General features: G+C 33.7%; 1 protein-coding gene across 12 annotated transcripts in view; it reads right to left on the minus strand.

Moving 5' to 3' along the window:
• HELQ (helicase, POLQ like) overlaps window positions 1-19,889 on the minus strand; it is a 40,671-nt gene that overhangs the window by 13,609 nt on the left and 7,173 nt on the right. For 3 of the 12 annotated variants that reach the window (XR_004130733.2, XM_064485923.1, XM_064485946.1), the window contains 9 exons: window positions 18,744-18,841; window positions 17,508-17,606; window positions 16,097-16,242; window positions 13,125-13,364; window positions 10,816-10,957; window positions 10,339-10,443; window positions 4,327-4,582; window positions 3,241-3,398; window positions 2,195-2,293 (listed from right to left, as the gene is read on the minus strand). Coding sequence is in view for 11 of the 12 variants with exons in the window: in XM_064485923.1 (XP_064341993.1) it covers window positions 2,195-2,293; window positions 3,241-3,398; window positions 4,327-4,582; window positions 10,339-10,443; window positions 10,816-10,957; window positions 13,125-13,364; window positions 16,097-16,242; window positions 17,508-17,606; window positions 18,744-18,841 (1,343 nt within the window). In the remaining variant the exon portion in view is untranslated. Of the gene's footprint in view, window positions 1-2,194; window positions 2,294-3,240; window positions 3,399-4,326; window positions 4,583-8,433; window positions 8,514-10,338; window positions 10,444-10,815; window positions 10,958-13,124; window positions 13,365-16,096; window positions 16,243-17,507; window positions 17,607-18,730; window positions 18,842-19,889 lie in introns of those variants that run through there. The other 9 variants (XM_064485928.1, XM_064485930.1, XM_010983677.3 and 6 more) reach the window with 8 other exon arrangements.

The raw sequence follows: 19,889 nt of genomic DNA on the forward strand, positions 1-19,889 counted from the left end.
TTACATTTATTGTAGTAGTTACAGGCTGTACATGTGTGTGGTTGTGATTATAAATCAGACAAACGTATTCGTTTAGCTAAATATGTTAATAAGCTTGTCTGTATCAGATTCTATGATTTCCACATGGTCATGATAAATAATTAATGTTTCCAAAGTTAAAACACGAAAAGAAAAATGCTTCCTGTAGTTGACAATTTCTATTCTGTGTACCTGCTTTTGCCTATAGTGTTTAGTGTCTAGTGATTATTTTTTGTGTAAAGTATTTCATAGCTAACATCAAGTTAACTTAGAAATTGAGTAATTCATGCTTAAAATCAGAGGAAAAAATGATGAATATGAAAGAGAAAAAGTAGGTATAAAATTGTATTTCCTACTAGAATAAAAGAGTGTGTGAGATGAGAACTGAGGGTGGTATATTGAAAGATGTAAGACCACAAATTCTGTATGTTGACACTGGATCACTCTTTTAAAAGCATTAAGCTGAAAAAGCATGATAGTTGAATAACAGATAGGAAAAATCACTTTTTAATTTCCCAATTTTAGTACAACTTCATCATTAACTACAAATTGAGTCAATGTAGATTTTGCTCAGAATGTATTTTCTAAGCCAAAAACAATGATACAAGTATATTTCATAGCAAGAAAAGCTGCTTTATGCCAGTTGCAAGATATTTTATCAGAAATGTGTAAAGAAAAGGTCTTTTCCAACATGGAGAAATCAATTAGATTTTAAGTGTTCTGTAGAATTAAAAAAAAAAAAAGCTATTCTAAAACACCAAACTAGTAACTAATCCATTTGTAATTAAGATAAATTCATGCTTATATTTTAAATACTTCATTTCAATTGAACATTTATTGACTGTATTTCATAAAATGTAACAAAAATAAGTTCTGATTCAAGTTTAAAAAGATGCATTATTCTAATGAGATTTTATAAATGTTTATTATTTGGTAATGAGTTGCAAATTAATATGATTTTATTTTTATTTTATATTTTAGTGTTTGATATAAAAGGTTTAATAAATGTTTTATTGAACATTTTGAAAGGCTAACCAACATAGTCATTTCTGAGGTAAAAGACCCAAACTAAGTATTGACAAAATGAATGCTGAAGTGCTATACATTTATAATTTTATGATACATCAATACAGGGGACAGTTGCGCCATTTGTTTCAAATGTAAGTAACCAACCATCTGCCATTTTTCAAAATGAAATCAGTAATGTCTATGTAAATGTAAAAAAAGGAAAATTGTAGGTAAGATAATTAGGTTTCAATGAAGATTAGATTACCAAAGAAAACAAAAAACGAAAAACGAAAAAAAGGGAATTATGAGGTAGAAAAATGATATTAACTTAAGGAATTTGAATGCATGTTTGCCAAAGAATTATTTCCACTTCTCTTAAGTTAGTGTATGCATGCGACACTTGCTTCATGTTTGTTGACTGAACTTTAAAACACTAAAATATAAGATACCATACAAAAGAGTACTGGATTCTCCACTTCAACCTTCTAAAATGCTTGACGTACTTCAAGTATTTGGACAATAAAAAGTAACAAGAGAAATAAGGATCCCAAACTTGTCCTATCTTGAATCCCTGAGCATGCTTAATAAAATTTTTCTAGAAAATACTTTTTCTCCTTTGAATTGAACTTATTTCAGGATTCTACAATATCATGAAAACATCGTACAAACATTTCACAATTTTTATAATGTAAGCTATAAGTAGCCTAAGAAAAATAGATGAATAAGGTTTACCTTTTCCTATGATAAACGCCTTACATGGCGGGAAGGGTATAGCTCAGTGGTAGAGTGCATGCTTAGCATGCACAAGGTCCTGGGTTCAATCCCCAGTACCTCCATTAAAAAAATTTTTTTTTTAAATAAATAGATAAACGTAATTCCCTTCCTACCACCCAAAAAACCCCAAACAAAAAAAGCCTTACGTGTGCACAACTATTTTAGAAATACAAATGTACAAAAAAAGGGCCATCACACCATCTAGAAATAAACACTGTTTTTAAAAAATACCTAAATTTCTAGCCCTCAGATGTTTTAAATAGTAAAATAGGAATTACATTAATTTAAAGGAAAAAATGTGGACCCAAAAGATCAAGTCAACAAAGGAGATAATACAATAGCATTAATTTTGTTAAATGAACTTATGTAGGAGGGAAAAAAAAGACTATGGTACCTTCTTGATAGCTTGACCTGATGCTTTCTTCCCAATAAAGTTCTCAGAGACTCCAACCAGAGCAGCTACATTTTGTTCTGCTGGGCTGAGCTGGGTAAACTACATAGAAAAAGAATAAATATATACAAAAATTAAGTTGTAACTTTAAAAAGTCTGCCACTTGAACCAAATCCAGTACTCACTGCACTACCACATTTTCATGATTATAAAAGATATGAAAAAATAACACAAATTTTACTTAAAAATATTGATAGCTTAAAAGATGTATTATTAAAATATAACATATTTTAGTAGAATGACTTAAAGATATGGGCACAGTACTGTGAGTATGGACTATGATTTCCATGGACGTACTCATGTTTAATATGGGAGATATCTGGGTGGGGAGAAGAAGGAAAGGTATAGTACCACTTAGAACAACTTAGAGTAACTATTTAAAAATACGGCATTAAAAAGAAAGTTAATTTCCTGCAACTAAAAGCTACATACTGCTTCTACCTACTATGTGTTCATGAATCTAGCTTGTTCACAGTAAAACCATAATAGACTGTACTCTACCCCTTGGTTTTGTAGCATGTAGGGCCAGTTCTACCTGGCTACTGGCCATAAGAATGATATTCCTTCTCAGATATTAACATCACTGGGTTTGGTGTCTCATCATGCATGGCCCAGATAAAGCTTTCATGGAATGAAATTCTCAATCATTAGAGATGGCTTTCATGGCTTTCTTTACATTGTAAAACACAGTGGTCACCAAACCACAAGAGTAACTATCTTTGGGGGAATGGGACCAGAGATGACCCTTTTTTCTTTTCTGCACCTTTATTTTTTTTTGATAATGAATATGTTTATATTTAACAGAAAAGTAATATTTAAGTGAAACAAACAAAAATGCTATTGCCATATTGCTGCTTTAAAAACTGAAAGATTAAAGGCCCAATTTCAAATATATTTTAATGGAGGAAAAAAGTGAATAATCACTTGATAAAAATCTTATCATGATTAATAAACTAGGTAGCCTACATTGCAGAATCTTATCTTCTCACCTGCCTGAAGTATATCATCCAATCAGGGTTACACTGAGAAGCCATATCATAGGGAGTTGTTAGGTAAATTAGATGAAGAAGGCTTTCAAGCACAAGTCCTTCAAGACCTTTCTTCAAGTCTCTGTAGAGAATGTCACAATAAGCCAAATCTATAGTCCCTAAAAGAAAGATACAAATAGTTCATCTTTCATAATCACCAGTGGGGAAAGAGGTGATTTTAAAGAAAGTCTGGTTTAGGAGTTACCTAAATATAGCAAAAAGTATTTAAAATCTCTTATTATGTAATTTAGCACAACTATTTTGGCGGTCACTTTGATAGCATCCATCAACATTTAATAAGTACATACCTTCTGACCCAACTACCCTATTTTGGGAATCTAAGCTAGAGAAGTATTTCCACACATATCCAAAAATACATGAACAGAGATGCCCATGCAGCCTTGTCTACAACTGAGAGAAATCAGAAGTAGTGTAAATGTCCATCAATAAAAGAATGGTTAAATAGATTATGGTATCCCTACTATGGATGACTAAAGTATTAAAAGAAAAATAAGGCAGATTTAAAGAGATTGACATGTGAAGATGCTCATGATATTTTAGAAGTGAGAAAAGCAAGCTGCCCCCAAATACTTACATTATGCGCACATGTATGTATGTGTGTATGTATATACGTATATGTATGTATGCAGACACATATGCACATACAATACAGACATATATACATGTACATGTAAAAATATCTGGAAGGATGTATATATATCAAATTGTTATGAAATTTACAGAAAACGTCTGGAAGGATTTACACCAAATTGTTATTCTTGGTAGGATATTATGATTTATGTGATGGCCTGGGGAGGAGAGCAAGAAGGAGGGATGAACATCTTTTTTTCCACATACTTTTGCAGTATTCTAAATTACTTGTGATTCAAAACATTTTTCAACTTTTTAAAGTTGAAGTAGTCTAACAGTTTGTAAGATTAATTTTATTAATATGAAATTACAAATCCAATTTACAGTTACAGAATAATCTCTATGTTTTCCAATGCATTTCCTCAGATTAGTAGTGAGATTTAAGTGAACTCTTACCCTTAAAAGAAGCTCGTCCCAACTTTGTAATATGAAAACTATGGAACTCATCTTCGGACCTGTAAATAGTGTCTTTTTGTAGAAGTCCTCTTTCTGTCAAAGTGGTGTCTTTTTGTAGGAGTCCTTTTTCTGTCAGGTATCTAAGTGATTCGACAGTTATTTCCCAGAGACTTTTTTCTTTCAACAAAATCTTTTGCTGAACACCAAAAAATGTACCACTCATAAAGTGGTATATGTCACCAAGATTTGTTGTAATCTGAAACAATTCAGGACATCATTGGAGCATCTTCCCTAATTCAAGGTATCATTTGAATGAATAATTAATCAAGATGATGACTCATTTCAATACCTCAAAGCTATTTAAATAAAAAATTGTTATAAATCTACATAGTTACATAAAGGTAATTTTACAATGGCATTTTAAAATCACAAGAAAAAATTTAAGGGAGAAGGTAGTTATCACATGCATATTTTTAATGAACACATCTACACATTTCTCATTCAAAAACTCCTTAGGTTTTTGAATAATTTTTCACAGTATCTCCAAAGCTGTGCTGATTACTCTCTGATCAATTATTACTAATTCTGGGGGGAGGGTACAGTTCAGTGGTAGAGTGTGTGTTTAGCACGCACAAGGTCCTGGGTTGAACCCCCAGTTCATTCTCTTTCTCTCTCTACCTAATTACCTCCCTCACACACACACAAAATTATCACCAATTCCCACTCAGCCTCCTCCAGAAATCCTCCTTTCTACCCCTTTCCAGTCACCTGTGAAAGCAGTCTTTCGCTTTAAAACCTGTGTTAACAGGTTCATGTACAACTGAAAAATTGTGCTCTACACTGGAATTTAACACAACATTGTAAAGTGACTATAACACAATAAAAAATGTTAAAAAAAAAAAAGTCCAATCTACATTTCACATAAAATGTTTTTTATGACAAAAAAAAAAAAACACCCCAAAAAACAAAAAGCACCTATGTTAAAAATGAGCACACACACACAGACAGAAAACAAAACTGAAAGTCCATTAAAACAGGACCAGGCAATACTCTGACATATTACCTAAAAATAAATAGCAGTTTTCTACCTCTTTTTGTTGCTCTCATTCCCATCTCCTTTTTCTATTCTTTTGCTGCCTTTTTCCCTCCTCCCCTGATCACTAATTTAAAACTTATAATGGTGATCATAAGTAATACTTAACCCACCATTTGGTATTCAGACATAGAGCTGACTCTGAATTACAATAATTTATATTAGCCAATTTCAATGAAATCAGCATGTTATATTAAAATATGGTCAATCAATAAGCATATTTTCTCTCTCTTATAATTCTGATGATATTTCAACTGGAAAACTTCAGTAGTAATTTCATATTAAGCCAATGTAAGGGATAAAAAATACTGTGGAGCACAGACATTTCTTACTGCTTCTCCTCCTTTAAAAAAATCATTTTTAATATAGTATTTATTTAGGCTAAAACTGCACCTTTGAGATATTCAAGAACTAATCAGTTTGTAGATTATCAACATACTTAGTTTCTTTATTGTTTTCTACCTTGTTGATTATAGTTAACACTAGGCGTAAACAAACAAACAAAAAACCCTTTACTTGATTCTTCTAGCTTCCATCATGTTAGCTTTCTACCCCTCTGTGAAAAACTTTTAGACACAGTGATTTAAACTCACTGGGCCTGCCTCTGCCTCTGACCTCCACAACTTCTCAAAGCTGGATTCTCCACTGTTGCCCCAATCTGCAGGTTCAGCCATGACCAACTGCAAAATCAATCAATTCATTAATTCAAGTATTTACTGAGTGGCAACCACATGCCAGGCACGGTGCTAGGCACTGGGATTCAGTGATAAATGAAAATAACTGTGGACCCTGCTGCCACAGAGCTTACATTCTGGTGGGGTAAAGTTATTAGCTAAATAACTGCACTACTAAGAATAAAATTACATTTGGTGCAGCCACTATGGAAAATAGTATGGAGATTCCTAAAAAAAGCTAAAAAAATAGACTTACTATATGATCCAGTAATCCCGCTTCTGGGCATATATCTGAAGAAAATTCCAATTTGAAATGACACATGCACTGCAGTGTTCATAGCAGCACTATTTACATCAGCTAAGACATGGAAACAACCTAAATGTCCAACTGACAGATGACTAGATAAAGAATTTGTGGTATATTTATACAATGGAATACCACTCAGCCATAAAAAAGAACAAAATAATGTCATTTGCAGCAACATGGATGGACCTAGAGATCATCATACTAAGTGAAGTAAGTCAGACAGAGGAAAACAAATATCATATGATATCACTTATTAGTGGAATCAAAAAAAATGATACAAGTGAACTTACTTACAAAACAGAAAGAAACTCACAGACATAGAAAACAAACTTATGATTACCAAAGGGGAAAGGGTGGAGGGAGGGATAAATTAGGAGTTCGGGACTGGCAGATATAAACTACTATATATAGAAGAGATAAGTAACAAGGTCCTACTGTATAACACAGGGAACTATATTCAATAGCTTAAAAAACCTATAATGAAAAAAATATATATGTATAACTGAATCACTATGCAGTACACCAGAAACTAACACAACACTGTAAATAAGTTATATTTCAATTAAAAAAAAAAGGCCCCCCAAAATACAATTACAAACTGATAGATGTCATTAGAGGAAGGGAATGTGGTTTTTAAAGCACACAATAGACTGACTGGACTCAGCAGTACAGGGAGGCTTTCCTAAGCAAGCGAGGCTAAGTGAAAGTTTCAGGGTTGAATGGGAGTTAACCAGACAAAGCAGTGGGTGAGAGTGAAACTGGAGATGGGGAGGTAAGATGGGCGAGTCCCAGACTTAGGGAGCACTGCCCCTACTTCTTTGCATTTCTAAATAAATTCTAGTATCAGTTTACAACTTACACAAAACAACCTGTTGAGATTTTGATTGGGATTAAACTGAATTTATAGATCAATTTGGGATGAAGTAACATCTGAACAAAACTGAGTGTTTCAATTCATGAATATGATATCTCTCTCCATTTATTTTGGTCTTCTTTAATTTCTCTCAGCAGTATTTTAGTTTTCAATGTATAGGTCTGACACGTATTAGTTAAATTTATCCCTAAGTATTTCATGGTTTTTGATGTTAGTGTAAATGGAATTGTTTTTCCAATTATTTGTAGTAAGTATGTAGAAATACAATTGAGTTTTGTACACTGACCCTGTATCCTATGACACTGCTAATTATACCCTAGTTTTTTTGTACATTTCTTTGGATTTTTCTTGAACTCAACGCCATCAGCAAATAAGATAGTTTTACTTCTTCCTTTCCAATTCGTGTTTTTTATTTTTCGTCCTGTCTTACTGTATTGGCTACGACTTCTGATATATGTTGAATAGTAGGGTGAGAGCAGACATCTTTTCTTTTTCTGATCTCAGGGGAATCAGATGAGATTAAGTGTGATGTTACCTGCATTTTTTTTTAAGTAAATACCCTTTATCAGGTTGAAGAAGTCCTTTTTTACTCCTAGTTTGCTGAGTTTTTATCATGAATGAGTGTTGAGTTCTGTCAAATGGGTAATTATATTGATTGAATTTTGAATATTAAACCAACTTTGTATTACTGGAATAAACTCTGATTGACCATGATATATTGCTCTTATAATGTATTGCTGGATTACTAATACTTTGATAAGGGTTTTTATGTTTCCAAGAGATATTGGCCTGTAGCTTTCTCTTCTTGTAACATCTTTGTCTGGTTTTGGTATCAGAGTAATGCTGGTCTTATAAGATGAAATGAGCACTGTTCCCTCTTCCTCTACTTTCGGGAAGATTATGTGTATGATTGGTGTTATTTCTTCTTTAAAAGTTTGTTAGAGTTCACCAGTGAAGTCAGCTGGGCCTGGAATTCTCTTTGTGGGAAGTTTTAAATTATAAATTCAATTTTTTTGGAGATATAGAACTATTTAGATTTTATACTTCTTCAGTTGATTTTGAGAATTGTCTTTTAAGAATTTCCCCCATTGCATCTAAATTGTTGAATTCATTTTTCAGTATTCAAGGATATAGTTATTCAAAGATAATTCCATACTACCTTCAATATCTCTGGGATCTCCAGTGATGACCCTTCTTCCATTCCTCATGTTGGTAATTTATGTGTTTTCTCTTTTCCACCTGATCAATTCAATCAATAATCTTACTGATCTTTTCAAAGAACTAGCTTATGGTTTCATTAATTTTTTTCTCATTTGTCTATTTTTTATGTCATTGATTTCTGCTTTTATCTATATTACATATTTTCTAATTTCCCTTATGATTTCTACTTTGACCTGTGGTCAAAGTATGCTATTTAATTTCCAAACATTTGGGTATTTCCCTGATACCTTTCTATTACTGATGTATACTTTAATTCTGTTGTCATTAGATACCATTCCCTAAATAATTTCAATCCTTCAAATTTATTTAGACTTGTTTATGACCCAAAATATGGTCTATCTTGGTGAATTTTCAAATGCATTTAGCGAATGTTCTACATACACAATGGCACACTGGAAAGATTACTGGCCAGCAAGGCAGGAACCTGAATTATAATCCTATCTAAACCGCAACTGCTTGAATGACCTTAAACTAAATCATTAATTCTCTGAGTCTTGTTACCTTATCCACTATATAAATGTAATAAGACTCAGTGATCTTCATGATCTCTTTCCCTCCTTTATTAATTCCAGGGCAACCCTCCAACTGTAGGTCTTTATTACATTATACATGCTTTACTACAGCTGCTCCCAAACTAGCCTTGCAATACTCCTGCATAGTAGTATTCCTTTTCCACAGGTAAGGTAACTGGAAGAGTTAGTAATTTATGCAGGGTAACAAGAGACAGAGCTCTGACCAGGACACAGGTATGTGTGATATCAGAGCCCTTGCTCTGAACAACCACAGAAAACTTTCACTATTTCCACTGATAAGTGATTGGGTCACAACCCTTTAGTCCAGTGTTTAAACATGCTCTCCACCTTCCTCCATCTACAGCACACAGTCTGGCCCAACTTTTCCCACTCAACTTTCTACTCCTCAGTATCTTCAGCCTTCCTCAATATTCAAGCCTACTGACTGTCACCCCGCATCATCTTAAGGTTTCTCACCTTTCACTCTAAGTAATGGCTATTCCTTCCCTCTGCTTATCTAAAACCTCTATCTCCTTCAATACATAGCACTAATTACTTTTCTTTCTTGTAGCCTTTCACTTTTATAAATTGCCAGGGGATATTGTAATATACCATTCACCAGCAAGGAAATCAAAACTTGTCTCATGGTGTCTATTATTTATCAATCACCTTTCGGATTTTCATTTAAACTGTTCAGGTTAATGAAGGTGGCCTGTACGATAGATTAAGAGTGCTGGTTTTGTAGTTAAATAAAGCTGAATTCAAACTCTGGTTTTGCTATTTTGAGGCAGAGTGACCTTGGGCACAAAGTTAAAATTTACTTAAGAATATCCCTAATAAAGAGGTTTAACTCAAGAGTAACTCTAATAAAGAGAGCTAATTTCTGATTTTAGGAAAAAAGACTATTTTCTCATTGTGCCCCACTAACTTTTTTTTTTTTAATTTTCTGCCTGATAAAGTATATACTGATCTCACACACATTTATGGTCACAGGATTATAGTGAACCTTTTTCTTACCAAAGGCAGAGATGCTAGATTACCCCCATCAGGACCCATGTCTTTACAGCTCCTTGTATCCCCCACAGTACCCACCAAAGTCTCTTATTTGTAATGGACACCAAGTTATGATTTGTTGGTTTTTCATATTCCTTACAATTCAAAAGATTAAAAATGCACATATAAATCTAGATTCAGATTTATCATGTCAGATTGTACTTTTCCACATTAGATTAGAATTTAACATTTTTTTCATACTTCACAGATTTTTAAAATTTTTAAATCTCCATTATCTCAGATATCACTTTATAAGATATAAAAATACTTTAAAATACCTTCAAACCAATCAAAGAGAGGAACAAAGTTTGGATTCCCTTGGTGAATTCTTGAACAAGTTGGCTGTAACAGTTTTCCAATGGTCTGCTTATTAGCTCCAATACCTACAACAGTCAAACCAGTATTATAGTTCTGTGTTATTATAAAAAATAAATGACATTCCATATAAAATTTTATATTTTACATAGATCTTGTGGAAGTCAGAGGAGATAAGAAAACATAAAGATTAAAAAAATATGAATTTAGCAGGAGTCCTAATGAAAATGGAAGAAAGATAAATAGAGAAAATACTTTTCATTGTTTGCCTGAAATAAAAAAGTATTCACACTACTCTTTCTAATTCTTAATCACAGAGGAGAAGAAAATATTTAAAGGAATATTAATAATTAATTTTTAAAAGAAGACCTCATAAAAGGGCCAGACAAAAGACAAAGAAAGAAGACAAAACAACCAACCAACAACCAGTTGAATATTACCTGTTGCTTGTCTTTTTCTTGCAAAATAAGGATGCTCTCCCCAGAAGAATCTATTCCAGCACGGCCAGCTCTGCCAATCATCTGTTTATATTGATTCCTCTTTAAGAATTCTTTGGCAACATAAGGGGCTCTTAAAATAACTCTATGAAATTGATAACATTAATTAAAAGTAATATTCCATCTATAGCCAGAGCATCTATTTTTTAAACTTTTAATTTCATTATAACTTACGTGACATTAAATTTAATAACACATTGACTCAAAGTAATAGATGACTACTACCATTCACCAAAAATCTATGATGCCTGAGGTTCTTTATGGACATTATCTGTAATCCTTACAAAACTCTTGGTGCTAATATTCTTTTTAATTTAATTTAATTTAATTTAATTTAATTTACTTTTTACGAAGGGGCTAATTGAAGCACAGACAAGTCAACCACAAAATTAGTATTACCAGAACCATAATCTGAACTTAAGTTTGACTAGCAACAAAGCTTATGATCAATCCACTATAGCAATAATCTAAGAAGACTTTTGATTTTATATTCCATAAATAAAAAATCTGACTACACACTACCAACATATACATATTTATTTATGAACTTATATTTTTGTCAACTACATAAAATTGCAAATTTCAACTGTTTTTGACCTACAAACATGTTTTCAACCCTGCTCATGTATACAGAAATCTATAGCCAGCTTTCCTGTTCAAAGGTGCGAGAAAACCTGTCATTTACCTAAACCAATCAACCTACCCCTTTATTTATAAATCCAATGGGCAGCCAAAATTACCAAACACATGAAGAAAACTAATGCCATAAAAGAAAAATAACAAGAACATACAGAATAAATGTCTCACAGAAGCAGATATACAGGGACAGATAAGAACTTTAAAAAATTCTAACTGGTATCCACAGAAAGTTCTAGAGGGCAATGTATTCACAAGATGAGAGCAGATTACCATAAAGAAAGAGCAATAAAAGAGAGCTCTTAGAAATTAAAAAACTTTAAAAAATTCATTTAAACAATTCAATAGAAGAATTGAATAATGAATGAATACAGTTAATGGGGTAAGTTAAAAACTGATTTTGTCATTTGGGAGGTAAAGCTGAAGAAATCATACATGTCACATAGATTGAACAACGTGTAAAAAAAGTTGAGAGTTGAAAGCTCAATTTAAGAGGCTTCAACTCTATCTAATTGAAGTTACAAAAGCAAAGAATAGAGATCATGAAAGGAAAGAAATAATTAAAGAAATAACTGGAAAAAAATTATTCTAAAATGAAGAAATGCATAAAACTTTAAATTGAAACAATATACCCAAGAGCTAATGTGAATGAGAAGTGCTAGATTGGGATGGTTAGGATTGCAGAATTAGATTTCCTTTCTTTATTTCACCAACTATCTGAAAAAATGGAAAATTTAGTCAGTGACAGGATTTGAAAATGAAAGAATAGAAAAACATATACTTGGCAAAAAAAAAATGTAATCTTAGTATTTGAAGTAAAATCACTAAATGAGAAAGACAAGAACCGATTTTATTGATAAAAGGTATAATTCAGCAGTAAGATATTTGGAGTAAACCTTTACATACCTAAGTAGTTTTGAACTACAAAGCAAAAAAAAACTTCTAAAAAAGGTAAAAAAGAGAAGCTGACAACTCCATAATTACAGTGGGAGATCCTAACATACCCTCCCTGAAATTGACAAAGAATCGCAAATAGTAAGAAAACACAGGAGCTGACAACATGATTAATAACCATGATCTTATGAAACTGCATACCCACATTTTTTTATGCTCATGGATAATTTACAAAAGTCAATCATTTATTTGAAAAAGGTCACAAATTTTAAAGTCACAAATGACAAAGAGTAGAAATCAATTATACAGCCCTACACAGCTTTGGTAATAACTGAAAAGGTAATCAAGGATCTACTCTAAAAAAGATACTAGACTCAAAAGTCTTTAAGGTTTCAAGGAAACCTCTGTTAAATAAACTTTCAGATCATAAGAAACGGTGGAAAGCTTGCCAACTGTTTCTACACAACTGGGCTAATAAACCCTAACCTCAAAACCAGACAGGGAGAGCAACAGGAAAGAAGGAATTCTAACAGCAGAAAACTTACCGATGTTATTTTTCATTAAAATATTAAAGGAAATAAACCAATCAACTCAGCAAGTGTTGAAAAAAACATTTGATAAATTCTCACCCACTACTGAGAACGAATAAGACAACAATAAAACTGCTGGCAAGCTAGGAATTGAAAAGTTTTGAGCCCGGCCAACAATTACTTACATCTTACCTTCGAGCTGGTAGGTTAACACCTGCTGCTAGGGTGGATGTGCAGGTGAAAAGGCAGAGAACGCCTGTGGAGTAGGCCTCCTCCAAGAGCTTCCTTTCATCACTCGTCAAGCCGCTGTGGTGATAAGCAACCCCAAAGGGGATGGTGTGCTTTAGCACAGGACACAAGCTGCCACTGCTGCTATTCTTCAAGCTCTTAATCAGTTCGTGTTTTTCCTTCTCTCTGTGCTTCAGATATTCCCTAGGAAAAAGATCTGTTAGAGATACGACCCCTTGATCTTACAGTGACAGGGTGCCTGCAATTTTAATTTGAGTAGATGCATGTAAACATTCTCGTCTTAAAAACGTATCACTTATTGACGTAAGTATATAAAATGTTCTTAGGATTTTGATTTTGCTTTCAATAACTATTAGGTAGTTTCTCTCAAACTTTTTGTGGATCACAGAGCTCTGTGAAAATCTGCTTACAGCTAAGGGAAAAAACAAATATTCACATAAACACAGCACTGCCTGTAATTTCAGAGGGTTCATGGACTTCCTGAAGTTCAATCCTGTTCTGCCTACGAATCCATGGGTGCCAGTTTTAGACCCCTGCTCTACATGTTACAATTTTCTTTTTCACAAAACATACATCTTTAGTGAAGGTGATCTGTTTTAAGTCATAAATTTTCTTCTCTGAAGATGAAAACATATATTATTAAATCATACATATTATAGGTAGAACACTATCTAAACACTAGCATTTTAGAAGCCTCAGTAATATCCAACCATGTCTCCTATCTAGAAGCACCTATTATTTAAATTCCCTTCTAGAAAAGAAAGAGAGAAAGGAAAGAAGGACTAAGTACAACTAACTACTAGTTGTAAAGCTACGACTTCTGAATACCAGTAGCAAACAGAGTCTAAGAGTATACAGTACACACAGCCTGTGTTGTTGTGTGCTTCACGGAAAGAAAGGAAAGCTCTGGCTGGTGGTAACCGCAGCAGGCCAGGAATTTCATAAGAAGTTGAGAAATGGGATGCAAGGACACAACAAAGAATGGGGAAGAAAGTGGTTAAGGGTGATCAGTGCAAGCTGAGTAGGGGGTGACAGACTTCATGTTACTACTTCCAGCCAGTATTTGAGGTCCTAAAAGGGATGAACCCTTCTCAAGGAATTCAGTCGTACATGGTATGAGAACATTAATAATCACCCTACAGTTTTAGAGAAGGGAGACATGATTTGTAACTGACCAGGTAAGATATGGTTAGATGGAGAAGGGTTTTGTGGGAGAAAGTGAGATCTGCGCTGGGTCCTGAAGAACAGGTGTTAGAGAGGCAGCAGTGAGGGGGCAGGAAGTGCACAGTTGGCAGAGGGGAAGGCATGATCCCAGGCATGGCAACGGGCAGTGCAAAGCACAAACAAAGAAGAGAAGTGGCTCAGCTTGGAAGGAGCGCAAGGCGAATGAAGAGCAGAAGGAAGAAGGATAGAAAAGTAAGCTGAGTCAGATCTTAGCCTGAATTCCAGGCTAGGAAGCACTGTGGTATCATTTTCAGAGGAATTTTTTAGGAAAAGTGATATGGCCAGATCTTTGGCAGTTGCCAGCAAATAGTGTTTAAAAAATGTAAAAAAAAAAAAAAAAAGGCATTCTTGACTTAAAAGTCAAAAGTAGTAACAGCCAGAAAAAAGATGTTTCCTTGAGATTGAGACAATCAATTGGGAAAAATCTGCTTCAGTCTTTGCACTTACAAGCACATTCTACTGCCCAAGTGGTTCTATAGTAACTGCTTCCCATGAAATTTATGGTAAGGAGGCAAATTATTAAGAGATAAGCTGGTATGCGAGGACTCTCAAGAAATCATGTTTTAAAGACACCACTGAGATCAGAAACCATTTAGCCCTAGATTTTACTTTATTTATTTATTTTTTTTTTACTTTTTAAGTACTTTGATATTAAACTTCCAAATTTATGATTCAAATAAACTATTATCAACAAAAAGCAAAATAAGTCAAAGGTATAACTTGACCAATATAAAACTCATGCCTCCCAGTCAAATGATAATTTCCTTAGGCTTTTATAATGTGCATCATCATTATAAAGGTGGACATGCAGCTACCAAAATAGGAAACTTCTTCACTTTATCCCAAACATGTGTATCTTTGTGTTAGCCAACGGATTTAGCTCTATATTAGACCAATCCATGACAGCAGGATTGGGAGGGGAGGTAGAGCATGACTAGATTAGAGTCCAGGGCACTGGTCTGTGAATAGTGACACAGCAGTGGTTAAGGGACCAAAAAAGAAGTCTGAAAAACATGATAGAACCACACATAGGACAAAAAGGTGCAGAAAAAACTAAACAGTTTATACTTAAGGTCACTTTATATATATCTATGATACAACAGAACCAATATTAAATACTGTAAAATTGCAACCAACAAATTTCTTAATTGTTTAGGAAATTCAATCCCAATGTCCACACAACTTAAGTGTGAAGTTTACTAAGAAAACAAAGAAAACAGTATTTAATTAAAGAGAAGGTTAAGCTGAAGATATGATTCATCCCCACAGTGATCAGTGATCAGTTCTCTGATCACGTAAGCCAGTGGTTGACCTTGGCTGCATGATGGACTTGCCTGGGAGCTTTACAAAATAATGGTGCCTGGGTTCCACTCCCAGAGATTATCTGGGATTGTCTGATTTGTCTTGGATGTAGCTTGGGCACTGAGATTTTAAAAAGGCCCCCAATGACTCATTGTGCAGCCAAGCCATTGTATTAGCCAGCATTCCCTGACATGCAGCCTTAGAACTTTTCTCTATTCCACACATGTATATTTCACAGCTCAACTTTCCTCCAGGTCAGGGCCTTCAGAACCTAGTACAACAACTCAGTATGATGTTCTGCAAGAATTAGTGCTTGTTGAATCAACAGAATACCTGGCATGTAAATCATAATAAAAATAAAACAGAATATTTTTAAAAGATTAACATACTTGCTTAAAATTTTGCATATCATTTCTGCTACATTTTCACAGTTCTTCTTAGTGGGACAAAAAACTAAGCAGGAATAATTGGGAATAACTTCTGTCACCAATGCTACCAAGTGGTCAGGATCCATCTTTTTCAGAGTGTCAGAATACTGTACAACAAGATGTAGGAACAAAGCAGTTAGCAACCATGAAAGCCTTTCATTTTATCAGTGTGTTTCGAAAGGAAAGTAAATCATCCATAATTCTGAACTTCTCATTTAATAAATATGATCACTTAAAAGAAAAGACGAAACCTGTATTAAACAGCAAAATGTTAAGTTCCACTTTTCTCTTAGATTATTAGGGTTTCATTAGGTGTATTCAGTTTTAAATAAAGGAAGTGAAAATAGTTAATGTTATTAATAAATCAACTGCACGTCTATCTGCACTGAAGCAGAAAAAGTCCACAGAGAGAAACACAGATTGATCCCAGTAACAGTCAAAGAACTGCACAAATAAGTTAGAGCTCTTGCTATTACTAAGCTTTCAAAAACACAGGTTCAATCATACTACAGGATGTATTTTCAGAAATAGAAAATATATTTACTACGCAGACACAAAGAACTCAGAAAGAACATGAAGAAAAATGCAAAGTTATTTAAAATCTCACTTCCTTTGACTTGACTGAAAACTCATTAAGATTTAGAATAATATACCTTTATAGAATTCTAAAACTGTTGTAAAATTCCTTTTCTCCTTTTTTAATGTCCTTCATGTAAGTCACAGAACATTAACGTTTTCATATACCAACATCTGAGCTACAGAGCCTACAGACGTTCTTCTTGTTTTGCTGTTGCTGCTGAATGAAAAAACATTTATGGGAGAGGTCTCCAAACTTGGTTCCTGGATCCCCAAGGGCAAATAAAATACCTAACAGTTTTGATTATTAGGTAGTTAGGTCCAAACAAATTAATAAGTGTGTATTTCCTTACAAATCAGTAGCCATTTGAATAAATAATACACATCAATGGAATAAAAAATCTTTTAAAATTTCATTCTTAAATAACCATCACAGCCCTCCAATGGACTGTGTGCACAGCTGGGCCCTCCACAGGTTTCCAAACTGTAGAAACCCTTATGTCCTGTGCCACATTGATTTTTACATGGTATTTGCTTACAGTAAGTACAACACACTCTCCCCAACTTCACAAAGATACAATATCATAGAAAGGAATGTAGTGTGATCTAATGCTGACACTGGATACTGCCTATCTTGAACCAGTAGTTTGTATGGTGTCCAACAGACGTCAAGCATCAGCTGTTTTCTCTCAAATGTCCAAACTATTCCACAGTATCCATGAGACTCCCCTGTGGTGTCCCAGGGCAGTTGGGAACAAAGTCTGGGAACCTCATCTTCAGGGATTATCAAGGTTACCTTATAATTAAGGAGACGTGAAAAAGTCATGCCATTCTCTGCTTTGCTGTCAACCTCATATATTGCATCATTTATTTTCAGATATTCTTTTAATTCAACCTTGAATTAAAAAGATGTTTGCAATTAATACCATATACAAATCCATCTTTCCAGAGTTTCAAATTTTGTAAAATATGCTGTAAAAAAAGGAAAGCTATACAAAAATTTTAGCTTTTCTAAGGTTTGTAAAATGTTTCAACATAAAAGTTATTTCTTTCCCATTTAAGTTTCTTTTCCCCTTTAAATCAAAACTGGGATTAATATCCTTGAAGAAATACTTTTGAATTGAATAGCCACATATCTAAAAGGAAATCAGACACTTGTATTGGTCACAAGAAGTATAAATGAGTCAAGTGTTCACACTCCTTTATTAAGGAGTTTATTTGTGTTATTCCTCAAGATTTAAAGCTTTATTAGTCATCAGTTTTAATCTAAATACCACCAAGTTATTTTTAATTTAAGTATTTGTAGACAAAAGTTTGTAAGAACAGCTCATTGAATTTTTAAAAGAACAGCCTCTAATTCGACAATTAAGGTCAGAAAATATCTCTTGAAAATTTTCATATTTGGTGCAAATGTAAAAACACCAAATTTCAAATTAAAATTTGGTGATTCTCAAAAATCATTTTCTGAAAACCTATTTAGACACAGAAACTGCAAACAGAGTATATAAACATTATAAGCTACTTTCAAATAACTATGAACTACATTAATTTACTTTCTTCGTCTTTTGGGAATACTGTTAAGGGGGAGTTTAAGCTTAAATCCATGTGAAGTCTTAACTTATTAAAAAAGCATTATAACTACCAAGGCATAAATACTGGAAAATATTTAAAATTTTAAGGTAAGTTTTTTTTTTATGTGCCAATAACTCGAAACATGAATTACTGAATTCTCACTGAATGAAAAAATGTACCTTACAGAATATAAAGTGGAAAAGCAGAATGGGTCTGGAAAATTTCATTCAATAAATATTCATTGAAGACTCAGGGGCCAGGCACTGTTCTGGGTGCTATAGCCAAGCCAAGATCCCTGACCCCGCAGAGTTACACTCTCTATACACAGACTTACTAGCAAACAGCCATGGTCAGTGGCATTACACTCCTTCACTACTCTTACGTTTTTTATATAGTACATTTACTACTTTTCTTTCTGAATAAAAGATGATACATAACAAATCAAACCTTAGGTACATACTGGTCTAAACTCGCTGGTGTAATATTCTGCCTGTAGGAACTCCTGGAGGTCTTCAACATTGTTCAACGTTGCACTCATACCAATAATTTGAGTTGTTTCTAAAAAATAAAAATCCAAAGCATTGAGGAAAAGGTGTTATTTGGTATATCATAACAGTAATTTTTAGCAGCCTTTTTGTGTTCTGAATTTTTCCTGAGTGATTTGGGAAAGGGAGGAAGGTAAGAAGAATACAAATACAGGTGACCCTTGAACAACACTAGGGTTAGGGGCACCGACCCTCCACGCAGTTGAGTATCATCCAAAACTTACAGTCGGCCCTCTGTACCTGCAGTTCCGCCTCCCTGGATTCAACCGTCACATCGTGTAGTACTGTAGTATTTACTACTGAAAAAAATTCACGGATAAGTGGGCCTATGCAGTTCAAACCTGTGTTGTTCAAGGGTCAACTGTATATTTCCAGAGTATTAATGTTACCAGATGAGAGGTATAAGCTGATAATATAGATTGGGAGCCATCCGCACACAAGAAGTACTTGAAGTTATGAGTGTGGATGAGAATCAGCAGAAACTGTAGGAAGTTCAAAATTTGTAGATACTGACAGGCATATGTAGAATAGATAAACAAGATTATTCTGTATAGGGCAATATATACAAGATCTTGTGGTAGATCATAGCAAAAAAGAATGTGACAATGAATACATGTGTGTTCATGTATAACTGAAAAATTGTGCTCTATGCTGGAATTTGACACAACATTGTAAAATGACTATAACTCAATAAAAAAATGTTTTAAAAAAATTTGACCTTTAATAGTTTTCCATAGATAAGCTATTATAATACATAACAACTAATAAACTACTGCAATAGCATATCAATAAGTAATAGAGAAGACATGTAGAATAAATATTTCATAAACACTTAAAGACTGTCTGATGTTGCAAAATAGCTACTTAATGTGACCATTAACATACACTGTTTTATTGGTATGATGATGATGATACTGATGGTGGCAATGGCAGCGAGCTCTTATTGTGCTGTGTGCTTGGTGTGGCTGAATGCTTCACATGTGCTAACTCCTACAGTCCTCCCAACAGTCCCATCAGGTTGGTACCATCATTATAGCCACTTTACAGATGAAGAAACAGAG

The sequence above is a fragment of the Camelus dromedarius genome, chromosome 1 (genome assembly GCF_036321535.1).
Source record: "Camelus dromedarius isolate mCamDro1 chromosome 1, mCamDro1.pat, whole genome shotgun sequence".
NCBI lineage: Eukaryota > Metazoa > Chordata > Mammalia > Artiodactyla > Camelidae > Camelus > Camelus dromedarius.